This window comes from Xylocopa sonorina, chromosome 8 (assembly GCF_050948175.1).
Source record: "Xylocopa sonorina isolate GNS202 chromosome 8, iyXylSono1_principal, whole genome shotgun sequence".
In the NCBI taxonomy this organism is placed as follows: Eukaryota; Metazoa; Arthropoda; class Insecta; order Hymenoptera; family Apidae; genus Xylocopa; species Xylocopa sonorina.
The window spans coordinates 13,531,862-13,555,583 of NC_135200.1; the positions used below are offsets into that span (position 1 = coordinate 13,531,862).

General features: G+C 49.6%; 3 protein-coding genes across 3 annotated transcripts; all 3 read left to right on the plus strand.

The window, feature by feature from the left end:
* The first annotated feature begins 629 nt into the window (after positions 1 to 629).
* Positions 630 to 4,059, plus strand: F (espin protein forked). Its single transcript, XM_076899921.1, has 10 exons — positions 630 to 749; positions 985 to 1,234; positions 1,319 to 1,487; positions 1,580 to 1,930; positions 2,062 to 2,261; positions 2,473 to 2,748; positions 2,929 to 3,192; positions 3,263 to 3,438; positions 3,493 to 3,683; positions 3,762 to 4,059. Exons 1-10 carry the CDS (start codon positions 660 to 662, stop codon positions 4,057 to 4,059), a joined length of 2,265 nt encoding a protein of 754 aa, XP_076756036.1. The 5' UTR covers positions 630 to 659.
* A 653-nt stretch (positions 4,060 to 4,712) lies between these two features.
* LOC143426428 (putative inorganic phosphate cotransporter) lies at positions 4,713 to 6,917 on the plus strand. Its single transcript, XM_076899894.1, has 7 exons — positions 4,713 to 4,981; positions 5,065 to 5,310; positions 5,376 to 5,460; positions 5,535 to 5,752; positions 5,818 to 5,967; positions 6,057 to 6,189; positions 6,273 to 6,917. The coding sequence occupies exons 1-7, from the start codon at positions 4,727 to 4,729 to the stop codon at positions 6,722 to 6,724; spliced, it is 1,539 nt and encodes a 512-aa protein (XP_076756009.1). The 5' UTR covers positions 4,713 to 4,726; the 3' UTR covers positions 6,725 to 6,917.
* Positions 6,918 to 17,654: 10,737 nt separating this feature from the next.
* On the plus strand, positions 17,655 to 21,755 carry Net (atonal bHLH transcription factor 8-like protein net). Its single transcript, XM_076899890.1, has 2 exons — positions 17,655 to 18,021; positions 20,131 to 21,755. The coding sequence occupies exons 1-2, from the start codon at positions 17,964 to 17,966 to the stop codon at positions 21,690 to 21,692; spliced, it is 1,620 nt and encodes a 539-aa protein (XP_076756005.1). The 5' UTR covers positions 17,655 to 17,963; the 3' UTR covers positions 21,693 to 21,755.
* The last annotated feature ends 1,967 nt before the right edge of the window (positions 21,756 to 23,722 follow it).

The window sequence follows — 23,722 nt, forward strand, 5'->3', positions numbered from 1 at the left end:
TGTCGGACGGTGTAAGGAAACGGTAACTACGGGAGATAGATGCGTCTAGGTATGCGGGTATCCGATGGTTGTGCACAGATCCCCCCACCAACACGAAGTTGGAGCCGGCTCTCGCTCGGAACAGGTGGGCCTCGCTCGCTCGAGTCTCGGTCTGCCGCTTACCGCGCACGGATCGAGTTCGTTGTCCGTCTCTCCGAGATTTGTTCTCTCGCCTTGGGTCGCGCGCGAATCGAACGAAACAAAAAAGGGAACGCGACGAAGGGAGGGGGAGAGAAAGAAGAAAGAAAGAAAGAAAGAAAGAGAGAGAGAGAGATTCGACTAATCCGAAATATATGTATTATAATCTCTCTCTATATATATATATATATATATAAAGCAGCCCATAGCCTCGCCTGGCCTCGCCTCGCCTCGCCTCGCCTCGCCTCGCCTCGCCACGCCGTTAGAGGCTCGAGCGAGCGGTTCACCAGTTTTATTCGTGTTCGCGTTCGCCATCCAGACCAGTGAGAATCGATCGTCCTTATTTTGCATGGGTGTACACGTAAGTGGAGGATGGATCCCATATGGGTCCGGATCCATGAAATGGTAAAAATTAAGTGGGTAAACGCACCGTGCCGTAGGAAAGGAGGGACGACGGGGACCGTACCGATGTCACCGGGAAAATGTCCAGAGATCGTTCCGGTTCGGATTATTCGGAGAATACGAGCGATGCGACGAGCTGCAGCTGTACAACGGGTTCCGGGCTCGACAAGGCTAGTAGCAACAGTAGATTATTCGTAGTAGCGGTAAAGTCGCGGTGAACCGGATAGATCGCGAGAATCATCGGGCCCGCGATCGATCCGATTCGCGGCGACCGCGGTCGAACTAGCGCGCGAGTCACTCTTCCGGAAGAGCGTGCGAGAGGTATGCGGGAAACGGCACGGCGCGGTACGGCCAAGCGACCAGCTACGCGATAATGGGAACGAACGATCCTGGTGGTGGTTTCAGTGTTCGTTGCGCGGCTGCGGTATGTTTCAAGAACCGTTTTTTCTCCATCCACCTGGCTCGCGTCCCCGCGATGGAATCTACATAAATCCCATGACCGCGTACATCGGCGGCGAGCCCGCGACCAAGCCAAAGGACACGGAATCCTTCTATCTGCACAGTCCCCACGATCTCGTTTACACGAGGATCACGCGGCTGTTCGCCGACACGGACAAGCATCGGCATTTCGAGAAGAAGGACGAACCTCTCACCGGTAAGACCAACTTTTATTTTACATTTTCCAACCACGCTATCTATCAGAGATACCAATTCCGTTGGGGCTGTTGTTCGCGCGCAGTGAAAGTCGACGTGCACATCAACAATGCCAACAACCCTGCCGATCGACCGGTACGCGAGCCATCCGAGCACACCTACGAGCAAATCTGTTTGCGCCAAGATTGCACCGATACCACCGGATCCGCTCCTCCACCGAGGAAACAGCTCGACAACAACGCGTCCGATCGCAGGTTTAGACTTTTTCTCTCTCTCTCTCTCTCCTTCTTTTTTTGCCCCTTTCTTGATCCCATCGAAATCTATCGGCGATTCATTCGAATTTCAGTCGTTCCCGAAAAACTGATCGCAGATACAGCAGATCGAGCAGCGCGAGCGAATCGTCCAACGTCAGCAGCGAGATTCCATGCTTCTCGTCGAGCGCATCGACCCCGTCCCTATCGAGGAACAGCAGCAACGAACGAACAGCCAAGCATCATGGTACGCAAATTGCGACTCGACGCGATTACATACTTACCTTCTCTAGAACTTCGATTCAAGGTAAATTATACATAGGTGTACAACCGTATACTCCTGACGTCTGGCGATCTCTACGATTTACAGAGAAAAAGGATCCTACGACCAGTTCGTCGCAAGTAGAAAGCGAAAAGGAAATGAAACCGGTCAACGGCGCAGCTAGGTAAGTAGGCCGAGCGCGATAACCGACCGCGCGCGACGCGGCTCCGGAAAAATCTCCGTACAAAACGAGGACCGAATCTCGTTATATTCTATCGTCTCCGTTCCTATCGTTCTTCCGTCGTCTTGAAAAAGCTTCAGCTTCGCGAAACCACCGCCGCCGCCACCGCCGCCCCCACCGCCGGACAAGGAAGACGTGCTGGTTCTCTTGGTCAACGCCAAACAGACCAACGCCGATTCTACCACGGTCAGGGATGAGAAGAGGGACCTATCCGAAGAGAGAGAAACGAACCGGAACGGAAAAAGGGAGAACGCGTCTCTCGCACCTTCGAAAGGTGAGCGTTCCATCGATAAGCGTAACCGACTACTTCCATGGATAGACGGTAAAACGTCGATCGAGCGTGATAAGAAATAAGATTACACTTAGTAGACCATGGCGATCATCGGGCATATAATACACTTACCTAGATTTCACTTGCCCGAGACGGTTGCTCGCTACCGATTCGTTATCCCTACCCTCCCCCCCACGTTTCTGTTTCGGAACAGCGACCAACAAGTCCGACGTATCCTGCGGCGAGCATCAACAGCCGGAAGTACCTCCTGCCAGTCCACCGGCGGACACCGAGGAAATTAAGACCAGCCAAACGTACCATCTGGTGAACAAACATATGGTGCTGCCGTTCATACCGCCCAAGTTCGCGAACGCGGACTCGAACACGCTCCTGAAACCGTCCGAGTACCTAAAGAGCATCTGCAAGGGCTCCGCGAAGAACAGCCTGTCGAAAGCGAGGTCGGTGGACAACTTGGACATACAGAGCAGAGGTGGCGATCGACGGGAACTCTGTTCCAGACCGAGAGGGGAACAAAATCCAGAGGAGGAGGAGGAAGAGGAGGAGGAGGAGGAGGAGGAGGAGGAGGAGGAGGACGAGCTCGACGGGCTCGCCGTAGGGGAGGGGACGGTCGACGTCGAGCCGGCGGGAGGGGAATCGACGAAAAACGCAGCGGAACGGCCGGTGACCGCGGAGAGGAAAGGTCCGGCCGCGGGACCTCCGCCGCCGCCGTTGTCGCCGCTTCAAAAATTACGCCGAACCGGAGAGGAGTGCGAATCACCGAAAACCACCACCGCCCAGCCGCTCGCGACCATCAGCATCCAAGATCTGACCAGTATCCAACTGCGGAAGACCACCACCACCGGAGGACCCGCGAAGATGAACGCGACCAAATCGTTCTCCGCGCCCCCGCCGCGCAGCGTGTCCATGACCAACGGTACGTATGCTAAACCCTTAAGCGTTAGTTCGCGCAACTACTCCTTACTCCTTTCTTTCCTCGCGATTAGTTTCAGAATCGTTCTTCGTCCAGAAAACCGATTTGATCGCTGAACTGAAAAGGACCAAGGACATTCCCGGGATCAAGAAGCTGAAGGTAGAAATGGCGCAGGTGGAGAAAACCCAAGAACAGAACCTGATGTCGGAGATCAGCAAAGCGTTCAACGTGTCGAACTTTGTCGATCAGGTAAGCGAGAGGAACGCAATTATCGCGCATAATCGACCTCGGTCCTCCGTAAAGATTCCAGAGAAGGACAGTTCCGGGAACGTGATTCCGATATGGAAGCGACAGATGCTCGCGCGAAAAGCCGCCGAACGAGCCAAGAAAGAGCTGGAAGAGCAGATTGCCAGAGAGAACGAGGAGCGACGACAGAAAGCGATTCCTGCTTGGAAGAGGCAGCTTCTCGCCAAGAAGGACAACGAGGAGAAAAGGTGGGTACCACGCGATGCGATAGTGTAATCGTTCTAACCTGTCGCGGGGCTGATATCCTGCCCGCTGACCTGTCGCAGACTGAATCAAGCGCACGCGGCGATGCCAACGATCAAAGTGGATGCAACAACGACGTCGTCGCCTGCTAGGCGGGAGGCGTCCCCGTCACCCTCGACGTCTCTCTCGCCCCAACGACACGAGGAGAAACCGGAAGCCGACGATAAGAAGCACGACGCGAACCCTCCGCCGAATCAGACCGACGGCGGCGGCGGCGGCGGCGGCGGCGGCGGCGACGACGACGACGACAACGCCGCTCAGATCATCCCGTGGCGAGCGCAGCTCAGAAAAACCTCGAGCAAACTCAGCATTTTGGATTAGTAGAGATTTCGCGTTAATTGTACATACATATATAGAGAATCGAGTAAAATTGATACTATTACTTTCGCCCAATTGTACACGTTTCCATCGATCCTTGGCTCCGATTAGAGAAGGTGAGCGCGCGTGCAACCACACTGCAAATAGAAACAGAAGAGTAATATAGCGTACGCGGGTATGCTAAACACGAGCATCGATAGATAGCTGTGGTAACGTAATCGGTGCGCGCTGGCACCCGCGTAAAGTCATCCCGCGGTACAACCGGAGTCTAGTACCGGTGCTACCAGCAACGCGGCGCGTGTTCCTCCGCCAGTGTCTCCTGACCAGTTCTCGACTAATCCCGGCGGCAGGCAACGGTGCCAAAAAATGCCCTCCTCCAACCGGAACTTCCTCGGTAAGAGAATCTGAGAATTACCCTTTATCGAGGTCTCGTTACCCATTAATAATGGCTTCTACGTACCTCGCTTGGGTACCTACGTTTACCCAAAGAGAATGTCCCATGCCTGCCAACGCGCAATTATATAAATAGAGTGGCCGGAAACGAGTTCTTCTGGGTGAAGGACAATTTTCAAACGCACCGCGGCGATAGAACCACACCGTCGATGTCGGAATATTAACCGCGAAGGTCGCGCGATCCCGATCATCATTCGCGATATATAATATCTTTCGTATGCTTTCAGACTGGCTAACGTGCGGACGGGTGTTAAACGTAATGGTGATCCTTGGTTTCATGTTAAACTATATGCTACGCGTCAACTTGACGATCGCCATCGTGTCGATGGTCGTACCGAGTAACGAGAGTGCGCACTCGAACGACCGCGGCACCGATCAAACCGGGTGTTACGACCGCGAGACCGTCACGTTCGACACGAACGAAACGCTCGTCGCTTCCGTGACGCCTTCCTCCCGGTACCCGTCTAAAACCGTACGTTCCACATCGATCATTACCGATCCGGATATTACGGTTCCTATTACGATTCCCTTCGTTTTGTTTCGCTGATCCCTTAGGAAACGTTCGGTCGAGCGAGGTATCCCTGGAACGAGTACCAGGTGAATCTCGTTCTGGGAAGCTTCTTTTGGGGCTACGTGTGCACCGAATTGCCAGGTGGACGACTCGCGGAAATAGTAGGACCGAAAAGAGTGTTCGGATACAGTATGTTAGTAGGGAGCGTTATTACGTTTCTCACACCGTTCACCGCGTCCTACGGGTACGTTGCGGTCGCCGCCTTAAGATTACTCCTCGGACTCATGCTGGTGGGTTTCTCTGCTATCAAATTCGATCGACCAGTCATCGTATTGTACTTCGCGTTCGTCCCTAGGGTGCCACTTGGCCCGCGATCCAACCGATGACCGCGCGATGGATACCGCCAACGGAACGTAGCAAATTTGTCTCCAATATGATGGGTACGTTTGCGAGCATGGCTACGCCGATTCGAAGCAAGATCGAAACCCTTCCTCACCTCACCCTCACGTTTCAGCCTCGTCGCTCGGCGCGGCGGTCACGATGCCGCTTTCCGGGTTTCTCATCGCTTCTCTCGGATGGGAGTCCGTCTTCTACGTAACTGGGACGATCGGGCTCGTCTGGAGTCTAGCCTGGTTCCTCCTCGTATTCGATTCCCCTGCCCAACATCCGAGAATCTCCATCGAGGAACGTCGATACATCGAGAACTCGATCGGGTCTACCTCCACCTCGAAGGTACTCTATATATCCGTTTAATACCCGAACGACGAACGACGTTCCGTTATCTTTCTTGTTCGTAGCGACTACCCGTTCCGTGGAAATCCATCTTTCTCTCGACACCTGTTTGGTCTATCGTCGTCACTCACGGATGCAACGTATTCGGCTATTTCACCGTCGTCAATCAATTACCGACCTACATGAAGTACATCTTAAATTTTAACATCAAACAGGTTCGTCCTCTTCGCGTACAACTTCTCTCTGGCCAAATCGATCGCGTGTAGCCGTTTATTCGAACGCGTTCCTTTTTCTTTCTCCGCAGAATGGAATCCTCTCTTCTTTACCGTATCTTGGCAAATATATATTCGCCGTGACAACGTCCTCGGTGGCCGACTATTTGTTCAAAACGAATAGACTGTCGGTAACGGCTATACGAAAGATTTTCACCACTTTAGGTAAGTACCTCTCACTAGGTTTACCACTTTTTAATTCCAATTTACGTTTTTTCTCTTCTTTATTCTTTGCTTCGCACGCGCAGCCGTGTCAACTCCAGGATTGTTAATGATCGTTGAAGCAAATTATGGATGTGACCGTGCTACATCCGTCTCGATTTTTACGATTGCTCTGACAATCAATGGTGCGGTGACGGCAGGCTACTTGGGAAACGGTTTGGATATTGCCCCCAATTTCGCAGGAACTATTTTCGGCATAACGAACACGTTCGGTTCGTTGGCTGGATTTCTAAGTAGTTACATGGTCGGCTCGTTAACGTACAAAAACCAGACTTACGCTCGATGGAGCATCATCTTTTGGATATTAGCATCGACTTACTGTCTCGGCGCTCTCTCCTTCGCCATTTTTGGTAGCGGCCAGTTGCAAAAGTGGAATAATCCCGAGGAGGAGCAACATCTAAAACAAGAAACGAGCGTAAACGAGCGTACTCTCGCCCCGGAAGAATCTATAGCCCTTAAGGACAAGCCGAGCATCTGATCAAGCGAGCCTCTCGAATGATAACTCTCGGAACAATAGCCCAGCTTCCATTCGAGCCTGATATGTTCAAACTTCTAATCGAGTTCTAATTTCCTTATTCGCCGTAAAATAAGATTGAAAATTTTACTCGAATCCGAACTGGTGGCGACAAGATACAGTCACCCTATATACAATAGACTCCCATTATGAAATCGCGTAACAGGCAATCGCTCGTTATAGGTCGTAGCAGAGCGATTCAACGCGTTATGCGAGATATTTACATTGTACGATTACTGATAGTACGACAAATAAAAGGCACAGGCATACGAAACATAACCACGCTAAACTATAGATATGCGTGTACATAAATCAACGTACATATACTAGGATTGAAGTTTTGCAAGCACTAGTTCATGGAACAAGGCTTGCAAGAAAGATTCTCGACGACGACTCGCAACGTCAGCGTATCCTCCTTACATCGGATCACCACGTAACATGATAAAACATACCTTCGCAATTTCAACCAGATCGGATGCCATGTTTTTCGGTAATCTCAGTGCATGTTTAGAAAGAAACGAATGCGTTTACTTTGTACGATGCTAACTACATCATCGAATGATAATTTGTTACCAACTACTCGCTAGATCGACCAGATAGAGCCACTCACTCTTGGAGAACGCGCACGATACAAGTTTCTGTCGATAAAGCCGAATCAACGCTCCCGTTCGTTGTTACGCGATTACACGTAGTAAAGAAAATGTACGTGTCCCTATTTCCATACACGCGTACATGACGCAAGGAAGAGAGAAACCCAAGATGACGCGAGGAGACACTCGAAAAGTGGATTGACTCGAGTCGAAGGATGAAAGCATAAATGAGAGTATGCCGCGGCGCATCCGCGTCGCGATGACCGGCGTATAGGCGCCGCGCGTTGCGGTGATGCTCGCCGTGACGCGTGGCGCTGCGGCGCTCCGCTGATGTGCCAGGAACACAGCCAGCCGAAGAGGTATTCGTCGCATGCTCTTCCTGCTCTTTTTCCTCTTCCTCTTCCTCTTCCTCTTCTACTTCTTCTCCTTCTTGTTCACATTCCCAGGCACATGTACACCATTTTCGACGCAGACCACTTTAGAACCATATCGCAGCAAAATGATAGTTGCTTATGAGCGGTCATGAATTAATATGCTCTTGTTTCATGTGATTGTTCAAAGATTGTTTGCGGGGGAGCATACCATTCGACGTGTACGATGTCGAAAGAAATACATATCGCTTGTGTAGCATAATCGGTTGCTGCGCGACACGGCACACGAATCCAATCCTAGTTGTATCCAAACGTTATTGGAACTATTAATTCGACTGGTAAATCGATTGGATTAGAGTACACTAATCAAGTCCCATCGATTCTGGTACGGCGCTAACGCGCGCTCTGGTCAGAGATCTGCTAAACAGAAAACTGATGTATCGACGTTTACCATCATATGAATTTCTATACGAAACGTGCTGTTACGGATGACGATCGAGATGCGGAAAATCAATTTTAGTTTTCTCATATTTTTCTATAGGTAAAGATTCGCAAGTTAACCTCTTTTTATACTTCGCATAGAACACTTCGCATAGAAACTGTTGACGAGTGTCGATAGATTAGTGTCCTATTTACCAACACATGCCGCGTCAGAATCGACGAGATTCGAGTGTGCACGCAATTATGCACTTGTAGACAAAATTCTTTCCGAGTACTTGGAAAAATAAAAGAAAACGACGGAAATACGTAGAGAAAAAATTGTTTAGAACCAATCGCCGACAAGTATCGTCGATAACGGTGAGTAGGCAGGCAAACTTCTAAATAATTACTAGAAAATTTGTTTGTATATAGCAAGAATAGGGGACATTTAAAAAGCTACCAAGTAAGTAGTTGTTGGCTAGCTATGTTTGCATAGATGTACAAATATACATATATGTGCGGTGTTCAGTTTAGAATAGAATGCGAAACATCTGCGGACTGCAACACCAAATTCAATCGCTATGTCTGCAAGAACAGGGGATTAGGAGGATAACGAAGATCGTACCGTGGTGATGTTTGCCGCGCGGGACCGCCCGCTCGGCGAACCGTTTATCAGGAACCCAAAAATCTCAACTGGTCGTCGGTCGAGGCAACCAGTTTCTCATCCGGATGCTCTCCTACTCGATTGTGATTAACTAAGGTTTAATCAGCTTTATAAGCTAAACTTCTTTTGGCACGCAACGTGCACGCACGCCAATATGATAATCCGTGGTTATCTTTCCACGCTACTCGATACCCAACAACATTTGACCGCGTTTCCGATCATATGCCCGCGCGTACATACGGACACACACAGCTATGCGCTTGTGTACGCGTTTAATACGATGCATCGTGAATGCAAAAGTATCGCAATCGCGTTTCAAATCGTTTCATTTCCCATAAAACATCAGCTTACGTAGAAGACATCTCTATGCGACACGAGCGACTATCGTCGATCGATGGTCGGACTACCACCGTCTGTTCGTATGCGGTCCTGATCACGGTATTCGCAACGTGTACGTACCTACGACGGAGGGAACGTTTCACGCGAACGCGCAACAACGGATCAATTTCAAGAAAGAAAGTATTCTAAATGAAAGAAGAATCTGAAATATACGGGTGACCGTCGAGGGCAGAGAAATGTAATTAATACAACTGTAGTTGAAAAGCGAACGGTCGCACGCGCGCCGGTTTTTTAGAGAAAGGAACATTGAACGGTGTTTAGCTTTTCCGTCGTTTCTTGGGGGAAAAAACGGAAAACGCGAAAAGAGTCACGAAAAGAGGAGAGAGGAGGAGGGTAAAGAAGGGGAACGGATCGCGTGAAAGCGATCGGTGAAACGTGAGTATTACAGGAGAAGAGGACGGGGTAGGAAGAGACGCGGTGTAACGCAGACGAAGGGAAAAGGAAAGAACGGCACGTATGCGTGGTATGCGGGTGAGAAACACCCGAGGCGGCTGACCAGTCGATCCGCCCACGTTTAAGGCGCGCATCGAACGGAGCGGAGCGGTGCAGAGCAGAGCAGAGCAGAGCAGAGCAAAGAGGACCGGGTCGCACACTCTTCTATTCCAACTTGCCCCGCGGCGCGCCGTGCACGGACGAACGAGCATGGTAAAACGGTTGCCGCATCCTCGTTCGCTTCGAATCTTGCCGGAGCCAGAACACAGAGAGAACCGATTTTCTCGCCGCTCTCTGGCTACCACGATCATTCGAGGAACTCGAAATTGTACGCCCCCGCGGGCACACGCCGTCGTCACGCGAGATTCCCTCCCTTGCCTTGGCCAGAAAATAAACACGCTCGTCGCCGAACCAGCTTGTTCTCGGCTCCGTCGTTTCTTAAATAATCAATTTTTATCGTTCTCAGTGCCAAAAAAACTGCGAAAGGAGTAACAGCGCGATGCAATCCACTTCATCATCGATGACAATGGACTATACGCATTATGTAAAGCAAGTATACGATGCTCGCGTGTTCGGGCACCTTCCGGTTTTCAACCGTCTATCCACCTGTCGAACATCCGCTTGTCTTTGAACTTTCTGGCTCGGTCGAAATTTGCACCTGACACAGTCGCACCTCGAAACAACGGGCCTCCTTGCGCTTCGTTACACGGATCGGTTAACGATAAACCGTCGCGAGCGTTTCGTCGATTCTCTTGCCTACGCGTTAACATCGCTTGCTCCTCGAACAAATTCGTTCTCTGTTTTTTCGCTTCGCTTTCAACCGTTCACCTGTGAAGACATTCTATCACAGAAACGAGATCAATTTCGCGTTCCAGCAACACCTGACACGCGGCTCGAGTACGAGAACAGGTCGTTTACTCGAGGCAGCGACTCCTGTCTCTTCTCTTCGCGATCACCTGCCCTTTCAGCGTATGCAATTTTAAAGCGCCTCCCGTTCACAGCGCACCTTTCTTATTCATCGCACCGAGAAAAAAACAAAAAGAAACGATAAATTCATCGGCCACGAGCGCGCCCCAACGAACATACATACATACAACACGGCCCGTTTGACTCTGAAACCAATTAAGACTTCCGATAACGTCCACCGCACATCTGCGCTCAACAAACCCTTCCTTCTCCGCACCGCGAACGTTTCCCGTTACGACAAGAAAAATTCGCGCGTTCTCCGTTCAGTGCGCGACAAACCATATCGCACGAACCAGTCGGAAAGGGAACCTCGTAGTAGATAGTATAATGAAACGAGCGACACGGGTGCCTTGGACTGAAAGGCAAGAGAACAAAACACTGCTTCGCACGATACATTCTATTGCGCTTACGTAGGTACGCGTAAATGTAATAAATACTTTGGGGCTTTAACATTCGAGCATTTTGCCAAATTAGGCAGGATTCCAGATGATGCCAGATTGTAAAATTAGAAAAAAAACGAGAGAGAGGGAAAGAGGTCGGATCGATCGATGGAAAGAATGGACCTCCGCCGTTCTAGCGACGCGATCCGACCAACTGCTCGAGTACACGTACTCGTACGTAACAAGAATCGCGCAGTCACGGTGGCACCAGTCGCACCGGTAGTAACTTTATATCGATTCACAGTTCACTCGGCTGTTGCAGCTCCGTCGGGAGATACACGGGTGCCCAGTTAACCGAGCACCGATGTATTTATACGACGCTGCCGAGGTACATCTGTTTCCATCCTAGCACGTGTCGGCCACGAAATTAGAACGGTTGGAAGAAGATGGGGAAAAGGAGGCGAAACGAGACGAGCCGAAACGAGCCGAATCGAGCCTAGAATGGAAACCTGGAAATCTTCCCATCTCCGGATAATTAGATATCGCTCGACCTATCGCTCGACTCCATCCCATTTGTATGCATGTTCATTTCCGCGTACGTACCTTTGTAATCGTATCACGCGTATACGCGATATCTTTTTGAGCAACACGCGGCGCCAGATGTCGCGCCTCGTAATAATCCTTCGCGAGCGGAGCACCGTTTTACACGCCGACTGTGAGAAACGAGGCGCGACTCGGCGAGAATCGGCGGGAATCGGTGAGAACGCAGCTCCTTGGCTTCGCATCGATCGATCGTATCGTCTCGCGTCGCGTGTCCCGTGGTAGATACCTTTTTCTTCGGTAATTCCTTCCGCTCGCTGAACGGGGTTGAAACGGGGGTTGAACGACGACACGTACAGAACCGAGCCGAGGCTTCGAATCGACGAGACTCGCCAGTCTGGCCGAAGGTGCGTGCAAAACGTCGGACAATTACGCGGACAGAACCGCAGGTAGAAGATTGGCCTGTTCTCGGAAAGCGAAGGTAGCATCGGTTACGGTTGCAACGGGAACAATAGCTTTGCCGGGCGTATTTTGGATATCGGTGTCACCGTACACAATTCCATTTTTCTTTTACCGGCTAGGTCATCGAACCTAGCCGGCGCTGCTGCCTACCGGTATCGCGTACCTATTTCGATAAGTTATAATATTTCATATTATCCGCGTTGTACGTATCTATTAGGCAGAAACCAATGCGCTGCTTCGATCCCCGATCTCCCACCGCGTGATAGAGACGCGATCCTTTCGATAACACGGGCCCAACGCCGGGGAAGTTACGGGGAACAACGTTATAGGAAATAGGAATAGGAATGTCTCGGCAGGTGAGAGGGGCCTATAATGGTTTCGGCTTTCCGTACCGAGTCGAGCAGTAGTAAATCAGATCTGCGCCAAGCAGCACTTCTCGCAGCAACCGCGGGCTTGGCATTCGTAAATTTTCACCGACGAACAATACGGTCTTGATGCGACAGGGGGCCGTAAAGGGTCGACTCTCGCCGAGCTTTGTAACCGATACCCTAAACCTATTCGCATTTTCTACTTACACCTGTCGGACTCCTCGGTCGGAATCCTGACCACCTATCCTGACCGACACCAATTCCCCGGAGCATCGAAACTTTTACAACCCTGGAAAACGAGAGGCGACCCCTCTACCACTGTTGCAAGCGTACATACTTTCGTCACGGTTACGAGAAACAAGGCCAACGTAACGCTTGGCGGTTCGAAGAAATTTCCGACTAAACGAACCTCTCGAGTCACGTGTCAAATATCGAAGGGAAATATAGACGAGGGCGAACGACTCGAGATTGCGAGCGTAGAACGCAGAACGATGATCGCGATAGGTACGGTGAATGGTGGCGACGGAGGGTGCGAGCGTCGGGTGTGTCGGCGCGGCAGAGGGTAGAGAAATAAAGGCAATGAATGATGCCGTGCGGCAGGTGCATCGTAGAGTGTTTAACGAGTGGTCCGCTCCCAGACTCCGGTGCACCTGTAAACGGTTGGACGGAACGAATCGACTCCTAACAGGACTCGTCTCCCAGTTGTTCTCGCGACCTCGCGTTTTCATCGTTCAAATATGCTGAGAATTTCCGTACACCCCGTAGCAGCTACCATACGCGTGCATAGTTGTCGCGTGCATACATATGTAAGTATATAATTGGCGCGCGATATTTCAAGGATCGTAAGTCAGGAAGCTGGAACCCTCGAGCTTCGAGAACGAACGTGAGAAATAAACGATGCCGTATACAAGCACGAGATGAAATACGATCGCGGCACGGCTGTGCTCGGAGAAAAGCCGCTTAAGAATGCTCTTAGCCCAGCTCTGCCTCTTCCTACTCTCTCCCTACTTCGCGCTCTCTCTCTCTCTCTCTCTCTCTCTCCCTCACTCCTTTTTTTGCTTATACCATACCTCTACCTCTCTCGTCCCGTGTTCTCGATCGACCCACCTGTTGAGCTCCGGTGAGGTGCGTCCTCCTCGTAGTCGTTGCCGTTGCCGCTGCCGTCTCCGTCGCCGCTGCCGGCCGCCGTCACCGTCGCCACCGCCACCGCCACCGCCACCGCCAGCGCCGTCGCCGTCGCCGTCGCCGGCGCCACCACGGCATACCTTCTACGCTTTCTGTGTCGACATCGATACACCAAACCCCCTTTCAATCAAATCGCGAAAAATCGTTACCTCCTTCGAATCTCTGCGACTTGAACGTTACACTATGAAACTCATTCTAAGATACGATAACGTTGACCAAATATAGATATAGCTAAATACAAAATACGGTATTACGGAATCGCGGAAAGGTAAGAGGAAAAGAAAGATGTTTTCTCACGGTTCTCCGTGATGTTAATTTAATGGTAAAAAAACACCTCGGCTCGGAGTAAAACGAACATGGAATATCATCGAGAAAATCAATAGACGCGGACCGTCCATATCGTTATTCCTCCATGGAACCGAACGGAACAAAGAATGATTCGTATTTTCATAATCAACCGACGTACGTCCCAGAGCGATACCGAGGTTCCGTCTGCTCCATTATCGTGTACGTGTAGCTATGCAACCAGCGTGGGAGCGTTCGCCGATTTCTCTTCGAGTTTCAACGGCTACAAATTACTGGTATAAACTTTTAATGCCGCTTTCTTAGGGGGCCTTCCGTCCTCGGAAGCACGTGTACGCCTTCTCGAATTCCAGGGATAAACGAAAACGTTTGAATACCGGCTGCGAACAGATTCGTCGAACATGCGCCTCGCCAAGCTACGATGTAGGGAGAAAATTAACCGTGATTTTGATTAACGTTTCCCCGGCAAAGTATCACCCACTGTTTGCCGCGTGTAATCGACGCGCAAGGGGATGTGGAACTTAGAAGGAGAAGAAAGTGGAATTCGCCGGAAGGAATAGCATCGATGTGTATCACGCGGTAGCAGTCGAATCGAGTCGAACGACGAGTCATCGACTGGCCCAAAGACTCGTCGTCCTTTTTGACAACAGCAGGTGCGAAGAACCACGCGATCCACGCGAAATGATTCGCCGGTTCGCTACAGCCGAAATGATCGCCACCTGTCTCTAGGTAGATGCGTATGTATGTACTTACGATGTATAGTTAACTCTAACCACGGTCCACGATGGATCGACCGTAATCGGGTCTAGCGACCGTACTCGTCCCAAACTTGATTCGAATTTTTCTTTCTTCCTTTCCTTCTTTATTCATATACCATATATTGTAAAAGTATGTAACGTATCTCGAATCCCTTCCACGTACATCTACTTTGACGTACCTGCCGATACATTGCACATATCTACATACGTGCATACGTATCGATTCTTGTACGTATCTGTACGTGCAAATAGGCGCGGTTCGTTCCCCTCCTATCCCTAGATACGATGATCGAAATAGACCGTCGTTCGCTTCGAAAGACAGAAGGCGAACTAATGGTTAACTCGTGTTATCGTGGTACCGTCTGCTTCGCAACCGGACTAATCGCCACCAGGGCGATGCTGTCATATTTCAATAACTAGGAAATTTCACGAACGAGTCTCTCTCTTCTAACCGAGCCTAGCGAGCTCTTCGAAAGATAACCAAGTCAGCCAAGGGAATCGAAGATAAAGAAGAAAGAGTTGAGACTCCTGTGCATATGTATCGTATAAATAAATAGAGTCGCGACCGCACACACGCATAGAGAAGAACGTAGGGAAGAGAAAGGACATATGGCAAAGCTTTAATAATTGAAGCTGACACTGGCGCAGATGCGAACGCAGCCGCATAGTTGGCGCGCGCGCACCCATCAAATATTTAGAGATTATACGGTAGGCACATATTGCTACGACATCGTTTGTTCATTTCCCCGTTAACGCGTGTCGGCAGAACGTGGATCGTACGCGAGCGATTAATTGCATCGCGAAGAATCGTAGAGGGATTTTTAGCGCGTAATTAGCGCGACACACGCGCGCGCACACACACACACACGGGTTATAAGTATAGAACAACTTGGGTTCGAACGAACAAACGCAAAAGAATCGAGAAGAAGCGAGGGATAAGATTTATTAGAGAACGTCGCGCGACTGGCGACCAAGAGGCAACGGCAGGTGCGTATGCCGCTACTTACGACAGTGGGGATACTGACAAATCGCAACGCCCTGGGAAAAGAGAAGACCCTTGCCAAACTCGCTCGACAGGTTACTACCGCGTATATAGAGAGCCGCGCGAAACCCCGATCGGTCTCAAGAACAGCAGTCGGCTCTGCGATATTCCTTTTCCAATTTTAATTCGCGGTCCGTCCGATACGATTCCAGGGAGGAGATTTCGCCTCGTGCTCGCGAGAACAAACGGTTATCTTACAAGTCGGAAAATAGAGGAAAGGGGACGGGATTGACGGCGAATCGGGTTGCAAGGCCGGCGGTCGATGCCCTTGGGAATTTCCTTGCCCTCTTTCGTCCCATCTGGCCGACACACGCGTCCTGACAAATCAGACAGCCTGCCCGTTCGCCTTTTCCCTTTAATACCCTTAACTTGACACGCACCCCTATCCGCGCATATGTTTCGCAGCTACATCGCTACACGTATAACGTTATGCCACGCTGACTACAACAGACTACAACATCTTTCGTATCAGCTGGCGAACGTTTTTTTCTATTTTCTTTTTTTAATCGAGCAATAGACATGTTTTTCCTATGCAAATCTCTGCCGTTCCGTCGATCAGAGACGAGTCTACTCGCATCAATCGAATCCGATGCATTTCGTCCTACAATGTTAAATAATGAGAGAAACGCTGCATCATTGCGCCTACATACGTCTGCCTGTATACGTACACATGATTGGGTTCACGCACGCAGTTGGGGAGCATACGTAGCAACGTCACGGGTAATCCCGAAAGATCCCGGGACCAGAGGGCAGAACGATTTGCGGGGATCTCTTCGATTAGATATCGAAAAAGAGAACTATTATCGCTCTTGTCTGGCGCATCTCGAAGGTGCGTGCTGCGAAGAAATTGGAGGTTCAGCACTACGATGGTCGATAGCGGCGGTTAATTCGACCGCGTAACACGGCGACATCGGTGTTACGACGGCGTTACGGCGGATGGTTAACTCGAAGTCGAGTTGAGAACGATGTTTCAGAGGTTTGCACCACGGGAACGGACGTTGGAAAAGGGAAAAGGTCCGTAGAAGGAACCGAGCTAGAGTGGACGAGAAGAGAGGAAAGAGCGAGGAGAAACGAGAGCCAAGCGGCGGAGGCGCGGCGAGAGGAGGAGAGGAGAGATGAAGCGAGGAAGAAAGATGGTCGGTGCGCGCGGAGAAGCCGAGTCAAACTCTCGGCCGTCTGGCGCCGTTCTGTCGGCCCCTGCTGCCTCTTGCCGCCAACAATACGCGCCGCGCACCTCTTCGCCGTTCGTTTCGCCTGCGCCGCCGTCGTCACCAACGTCAACGCCAACACCACCACGATCTCACCCGCCAACGCTACACCGTCGGCAACGACAATGCCACTCACGTACAGTATTCTCTCTCTCTCTCTCTCTCTCTCTCTCTCTCTCTCTCTGCCAAGATGCTCAGCCCCCCGTTGAATCGCATATGTACCATGCTCGAAACTCTGATCCGTGTCGCGCGATCCGATCGAGTTTCCGTGCGCGGAGAGTCTTCTGCTTATTCGACTCTCAGGCGCCTCGGACGCAATGGTATCGGGGACTTAACGCCGGTGTACGTACACGTGCGCGCGTGTGCGTCCCCGCGCACGGTACATTCTCGGTCGGGGCAGTAGTGCCGAGACTGGAAAAAGAAACAACGTCACTGGAGTTTGTAGTAGTGATCGTATCCGCAGAACCGACGACATCGACACTGGTGGTGGCGCATAGCGACGATGGTAGTGGTGGTAGAGTTGGAGCGGGTAGGCAGGCCAGTTGGGACTCCCTCGCACGCGTATACACGATCAGAGAGACCCGTCGAACGCACGAGGCGAGTCAGTACGTCGTCGACCGCGATCGAGGAAAGGTGTTTTGCGATTTCTCGATCGTTTCGTTTCGTTTCGTTTCGTTTCGTTTCGTTCCGTTCTCCGATTTCTACGCGAATTGATTTTCGCGCGATCGTCTTTGGCATTCTTTCCTTTCTTTCTGTCTTTCTTCCTTTCGTGTGAGGTTACACTTTCTTCGATTGCACACCGTAACGATGGAATACACGAAAAGATGAAACGTAGAGGTGCGCTGTAAGAAAAAAAGTGATATGTAAAAAATAACAAGGAAAAGAAGAAGGGGAGGAAAAGAAATCGCGAAACGTGGTACGCGATTACCGGCAATACGTAAACCTCTATTCGGTACACGTGTTCGTGAGATCCATACCAGGAAAAGTAGTGCACGTACTAGTATATTGTACTAGTAGGTATGTTGTAATCAAGAAGAGGGAAGAGGACAGTGTTTGACGCGATACTCTTCAAAAGCACATCCCCGTACATCCGTTTCTTCGATCACCGTCCAAACATGACGAGCCATCATCACGTGGTGGAATCCGTATCGGAATTGTCCGCTTTAATGAAAGGTGAATATCCTAGAAAAAATATCTCCGCATGCATTAATAGTTCCGCGAAGTTGTTCGATTCTTCTGTTCTGGATTCGCGCGGTCGAGCAATCGGTTGGTAAGCGAAGAGAATGATGAACGTTGGCGCAATACGAACGTCCTCGTCCAGTCGATTGATAGTCCGCCTCTGGTGGGAGTTACGAAGAACGATAATTGTTGTTACGAACGGCGCCAGCCGTCTCCGAGCGAGAGATCCGGCTGGTTCAGCAATACGAAGTCATGCGGCTCCGAAACAGAGGGACGCAAAGTCCGCTACTCTTTACGACGAAGCGGGGGAGACTCGTATATAGTCTCCGAGCAATTGGCAGAGCGAGCGAGAAAGAGGGAACGCGATCCGGCGGGACGATAAGCTGGTGGAAGGGAGAAGTGACAGTTGATAGAGAAAGAGAAGACGAAAGAGAGATAGGGCGCGGCGGCGCCAGCGTGGGTTGGCATACTACGAACCAGCAGCCAACAGGCGAACCGACCTACACGAAACAAACGACCTCTTGACCAAACTTGAGAACTCGCTGTCTAATCGTTTCTCATTTCACTTTACGCTTCTCCGAACTTTCGTTCCTTCTTCCCATCTTAGATTATTTAACTTCCCTTCCCTTCCCTTCCCTTCCCTTCCCTTTCGTCGATCATGACCGATAATAATTATCGCGGGCAGACGTGTCGCGCGTTTAAGGTAGTGTCACCTTAATAACCCCGGATGATGATGGAAACGATTCGAAACGAACACTTTTTTTTTTTTTAAGATTAAGGATTATCAACGTATAGAAGTTCGATGAGTTCGATGGGAACAAAAGGGTGGTGAATTTCGTCGTCTTTTTCTCGTTAAGGAGGAAAGCCGTTGAAATGGAAGGCAACCCAGAGAGTGGAACCCCTGGTATTAAGATCGTTCCGAGGAACGTGATTACCAGTTAAACCAGATTTTAATAGCAGCCGAGGACTGCCGCGTGTAATCGATATTCTATTGTACAGGTACAAGCACAGGTAGAAAGACAGCGCGGGGCAAAGAAAGGGGAGAGAAAGAGTGCTACGTTAAGCGTCGAACCTTGCCACCCACCTGTGCGCAAAGTCGCACCTGCTACCTGACCCGGAGACCTCTTCCGTCCTAGAACCCGTCCACGTGATCACCGATTTTTCCCTTCTCTATTACATAGCATGCCTCTTCCTATCTCACCTACCTGCATGATCGCGATCATTCACCGTTCTTTCCTACATTGCTTCGAAGCTATGATCGCGTTACGAATTACGACAGATGAACGACATTCGTCATCCTTCTCCTCCTGAACTGATCAACGTTGATTATTTATGTAATCATCGCAAAAGTTGGCTGCCAAGTTGGTTCCCTTCTTCGCCTCCTTTCGGAAGAGTTGCATCGACGCGAACGAACGAACACTAGACTCGACTATTTCTAGCGCGTAAGGTCGCACCGCGGAGGATGAAAACGAGCACTGGTTCCACGGAACGTCGACGCTACGTTCGGCCATGAATTTCGAAACACACCAATGAGATGGAGAGAGCCGTCGGGTGCCGTGCCTGCCATCGGCAGTCTCGTTCAATTGCTTACGTTCGGTTCTCCGTTCGATACGATTCCAATTGAACGTTAATGATGACAACGATCGAAATTCAACGTTAAAGTAGACAACGCGAAAAATAAAGAGGTAACGATAAAGAGGGGAGAAACCGCAAAAGTATCGCGCCCATCGCTACGCTACATCAACTATCTTTTCATACGGCCCTGACGAAAAGATCGCAGCAGTTATTCAGACTGCGGTTAACCGTACAACACCTTCGCGAGAGTTTACACAGATGTCCGCGTGTTATTTCGGTTTGTTTGAACAATTGCCGAACGAGACGACAAAGGTGCGCGATGAAGACAGCGATATTCGCAAGTTATAATTCAAATACACGTGTTTCTCGCCCATCGAGAACAACATCCCTTCGACGAGTTCATCTGCGCGATGAACCTTTCTCGTCGCACTCTCGCGTATTCGTATGCACCTTACGCGGTGTATATAGAATTATTCATCAATTGGGCATTGGATCGTACAGAAAATCTCTGTTTGCTTTCTGTTTCAGTCGACGCGATGGCTGGTTCCGAAAGGGACGCAGGTTTCTGCAGCGGTGGCGACGAGGACGATATTTCCGATCTTCGTTCACCTAGCGCCTCGGAAGACAGTTTAGAGGTACAAGTAACGCCGATATCGTTAAAGAACAAAAGAAAATTGGCTGAGCCACGAAAAATTCAGGAATCAAATTCAGCGCCGTTGAAAAAGCGAAGATTCGAACGAATCGAGGAACAGACCACGCCGGAGGAGGAATCGTCGAGAATGATTCGATCGCCGAGCCCGTTTCGACCGTGGAGCTGTAGTACCGGCAAGAGCGGTGATTCGAAACACTCCTCCTCGATTATGATTACCGAAACCACCGGGGCTGACCAGCCTGACGGTTTTTCCTTATCATCGAACCTACCACCGTCCACGATGCCTGTTGCTTTCAACTACCTCGACCATCGTCAACATCGCCATCGCCGTCACCATCATCACTATCACCACCATCACCACCACCACCACCATCATCATCACGAGCATAACCGTAACGACCGCGACCGCGACCGCGACGACGACGACGACGACGACGACGACGACAACGACGTTCGCGCGGATAACCAGAATGACGACTATGATACCGACGGTGATATTCCGAAACGATACGAGTCGCAAACAACCGCTGAGAATTTCGCTTCCGTTAGGTTACGACAATCGGTCCAAACACGCACGAGTCGAATCGAGGAACGAGAGTTTCCGCCAAAAAAAGTTGATACTGAGACAACGATCGTTTCGGGAGCAACGTTACCCTTACCTACCATACTAACTTCGATAACACACCCAAGATTGCAAGAGGAACCATTGTCGCTCGTTCTCAGAGCCGATATAGCAGCTAGAGTACCTTCGCATCCAGCAGTGAATGGATCGTATTCTATAGAACGTGCAAACGTCTCATCCGCTTCGTCATCCTTGTCGTCTTCGTCATCATCCTCTTCTTCGTCGTCGTCGTCGTCTTCGTCGTCGTCCTCCTCCTCCTCTTCCTCCTCCTCCTCTTCCTCTTCCTGTTCTTCCTCTTCCGCCTCCTCCTCCTCATCCTCATCCTCTTCGTCATCATCATCGTCATCTTATCGTCAAGAGAATCATCGATCCTGCCCGAACGGCGACAACTCTTGTTCAACGACAATGACAACAACTGTAACGATAACAACAACGGTAACCACACCGACAACGACAATGACAAACGTTCAGAGCAGCCAAGTGAGACAGCATTCGACAGCGGGCCAACAAAGAAACTACAAAAATATGACTCGCGAAAGGAGAATAGAAGCGAATGCAAGAGAGAGGACAAGAGTGCACACTATCAGTGCGGCATTCGATACACTAAGACGCGCTATTCCCGCTTACTCGCACAATCAAAAACTATCAAAGTTATCCGTGTTAAGGATCGCGTGCAGTTACATCATGACTCTTGGTAAAATTGTCAATACTCCCGAAGGTGAGCCAACCAATGGCGCTTCGTTAGGAGCCTGTGTAAATCTCGTGTCCAGGACTATACAAACAGAGGGTAAACTTAGAAAGAGAAAAGAAGACTAAACCTCCTTTAATCCTCCTCACCGTGCGCGCAAATATATGTAATTTTAATGTCCCAACAAAGACAGCGTCGTTCTAAAAAAAGATGATCTAAATTATATCGAAAATGATATCGGATAGGTATCCGATGATTCCACTGTTTATAATATGTAAATACCTTTAGGCGATCAACAAACGAGTTCGCAGCCTATTGTCCGTTGTTCCTTTTTCATCTTCCTTTCGTGTTATGCGGATCGTAAATTACAAATTGCTACGCAAAGTAAAACGTTTGCCATGAAAATGTGAGTAAACTTGACTCATGCGAATAGTACGAAAGTTTGGAGTAAGATGTGAAGACTGCAACTTTCCGCGATTCTGAAATGAAATTTACCTGCGTGCGTATGTGCGCGTAAAAGATTAGATTGCAATCAGTCGAATGTAAGGTTCGATTCGCGATAGAACGCGTGAGATGATTGTACCTTTTTATATTATGACAATGAACCCTGCGCGAGTCTCGTACCAACTCGTGTCTCCATCTATCAAAATTCGAATAAATAAAACGATACGACAGACGAACGCAAACGAACGTTTCGATGTTTTTTATTGACAAAAACATATCTAAAACCGTATAACCTAATGCGTACTCGCATGTTCGCGCTCCTGTTAGTTCGACGAGAGTTGACATTAGTCTAGCAAAGAAACATACTTACTACATACTTAGATCGGAACTCTCGATTCGCGATCGATGGTTAGTGGTAACCGGTTAAGGATGGATTCGACGACTTTAATGTCAGTCTGTAAGAAATTGTGTTTCGTTATCAGTCGATAAAGGCGTGCGCGTGTACTACACGACTCACCCGAAACGGAGAATCTTGGATCTTCTAAGCTAGATCGAAATAATAAAACGAACTACAATGTACGCAACTAGAAACACAGCGTGCCAACATTACTCACCGCATACAGAACTCGCATACTTCCGAGGCACGCAGAGAAATTGTACGCGCGCGCGCACCTGCTACAACCAGAAGCAGCTGCATTCCAATCTTTTCACGATCATCGCTTAATTTTTGCCAGTTTTATCAACCGAATAATAATCGGATGTACGCTACTGCTATCCTTGTTTTCCGCATAATGTACGTAGGTAAGTAAAGAACGCGCAAACCGAACGGAACTTTATATAGCGAATAAATTTTCTCCTCTCTCTCTCTCTCTCTCTCTCTCTCTCTCTCTCTCTCTCTCTCTCTCTCTCTCTCTCTCTCTCTCTCAACTATCGATACACCTAGCAGTGCATACCAAGTAGATGGTAATGTAGGTACTCTGTAACGTAACCCGTGCCGACTTCAATCACTATCCATTTCAGCTTCCTACCGAATCTAAGGAAGTCGATCAAACAAAGAACCGTGCACCGGTATACACATTCCGATATACAAATATTACGATACGATGACCATACGATCAAATACTCCCGAGTAATAGTAAATTGTGCACTACGACTATCGTGAAAGTGACACATGTATTGCGATGGATACAAGATCGGACAATCTTTACGCGAGAAAGAAATATTTGCATAGAGAGAAAGAACCGGGAGCTCGGGGCATGATTTAAACGATATATATATATATATATACTCTCGAGTGGGAGGCTGCCAGAACGTTGGCGCCAGCTGACCAGCATCGCGCCGAACGACCTACGCGAACGTCTATGCTACTCGACGCGATCGTTAAAACAATCTCTTCCGATACATTACGCACACGTTTCCCAGTCAATCTGCTCGCTTCCTTCTCTTCTCTTTATTTCTTCTCTACCTGCTTCCAACTCGCTAAACACTATTATCGAGAAAAATTTCAACAGTACGATTATATATGTTCCTCTTCGCGATTCTATATGCTTGACGGCTGGACAACAATATGTATAGAACAACTTATTCGCTATCAACCAAGTAAGTACCTACTTCTATGCTGTTGAGCATGCTATTCAAGTATGTGCTCCTCGTATAGTCGGTGCGAGCGATTTTCTATATAGGATGCGACAGTATGGCGCCAAGCTCTCGCACA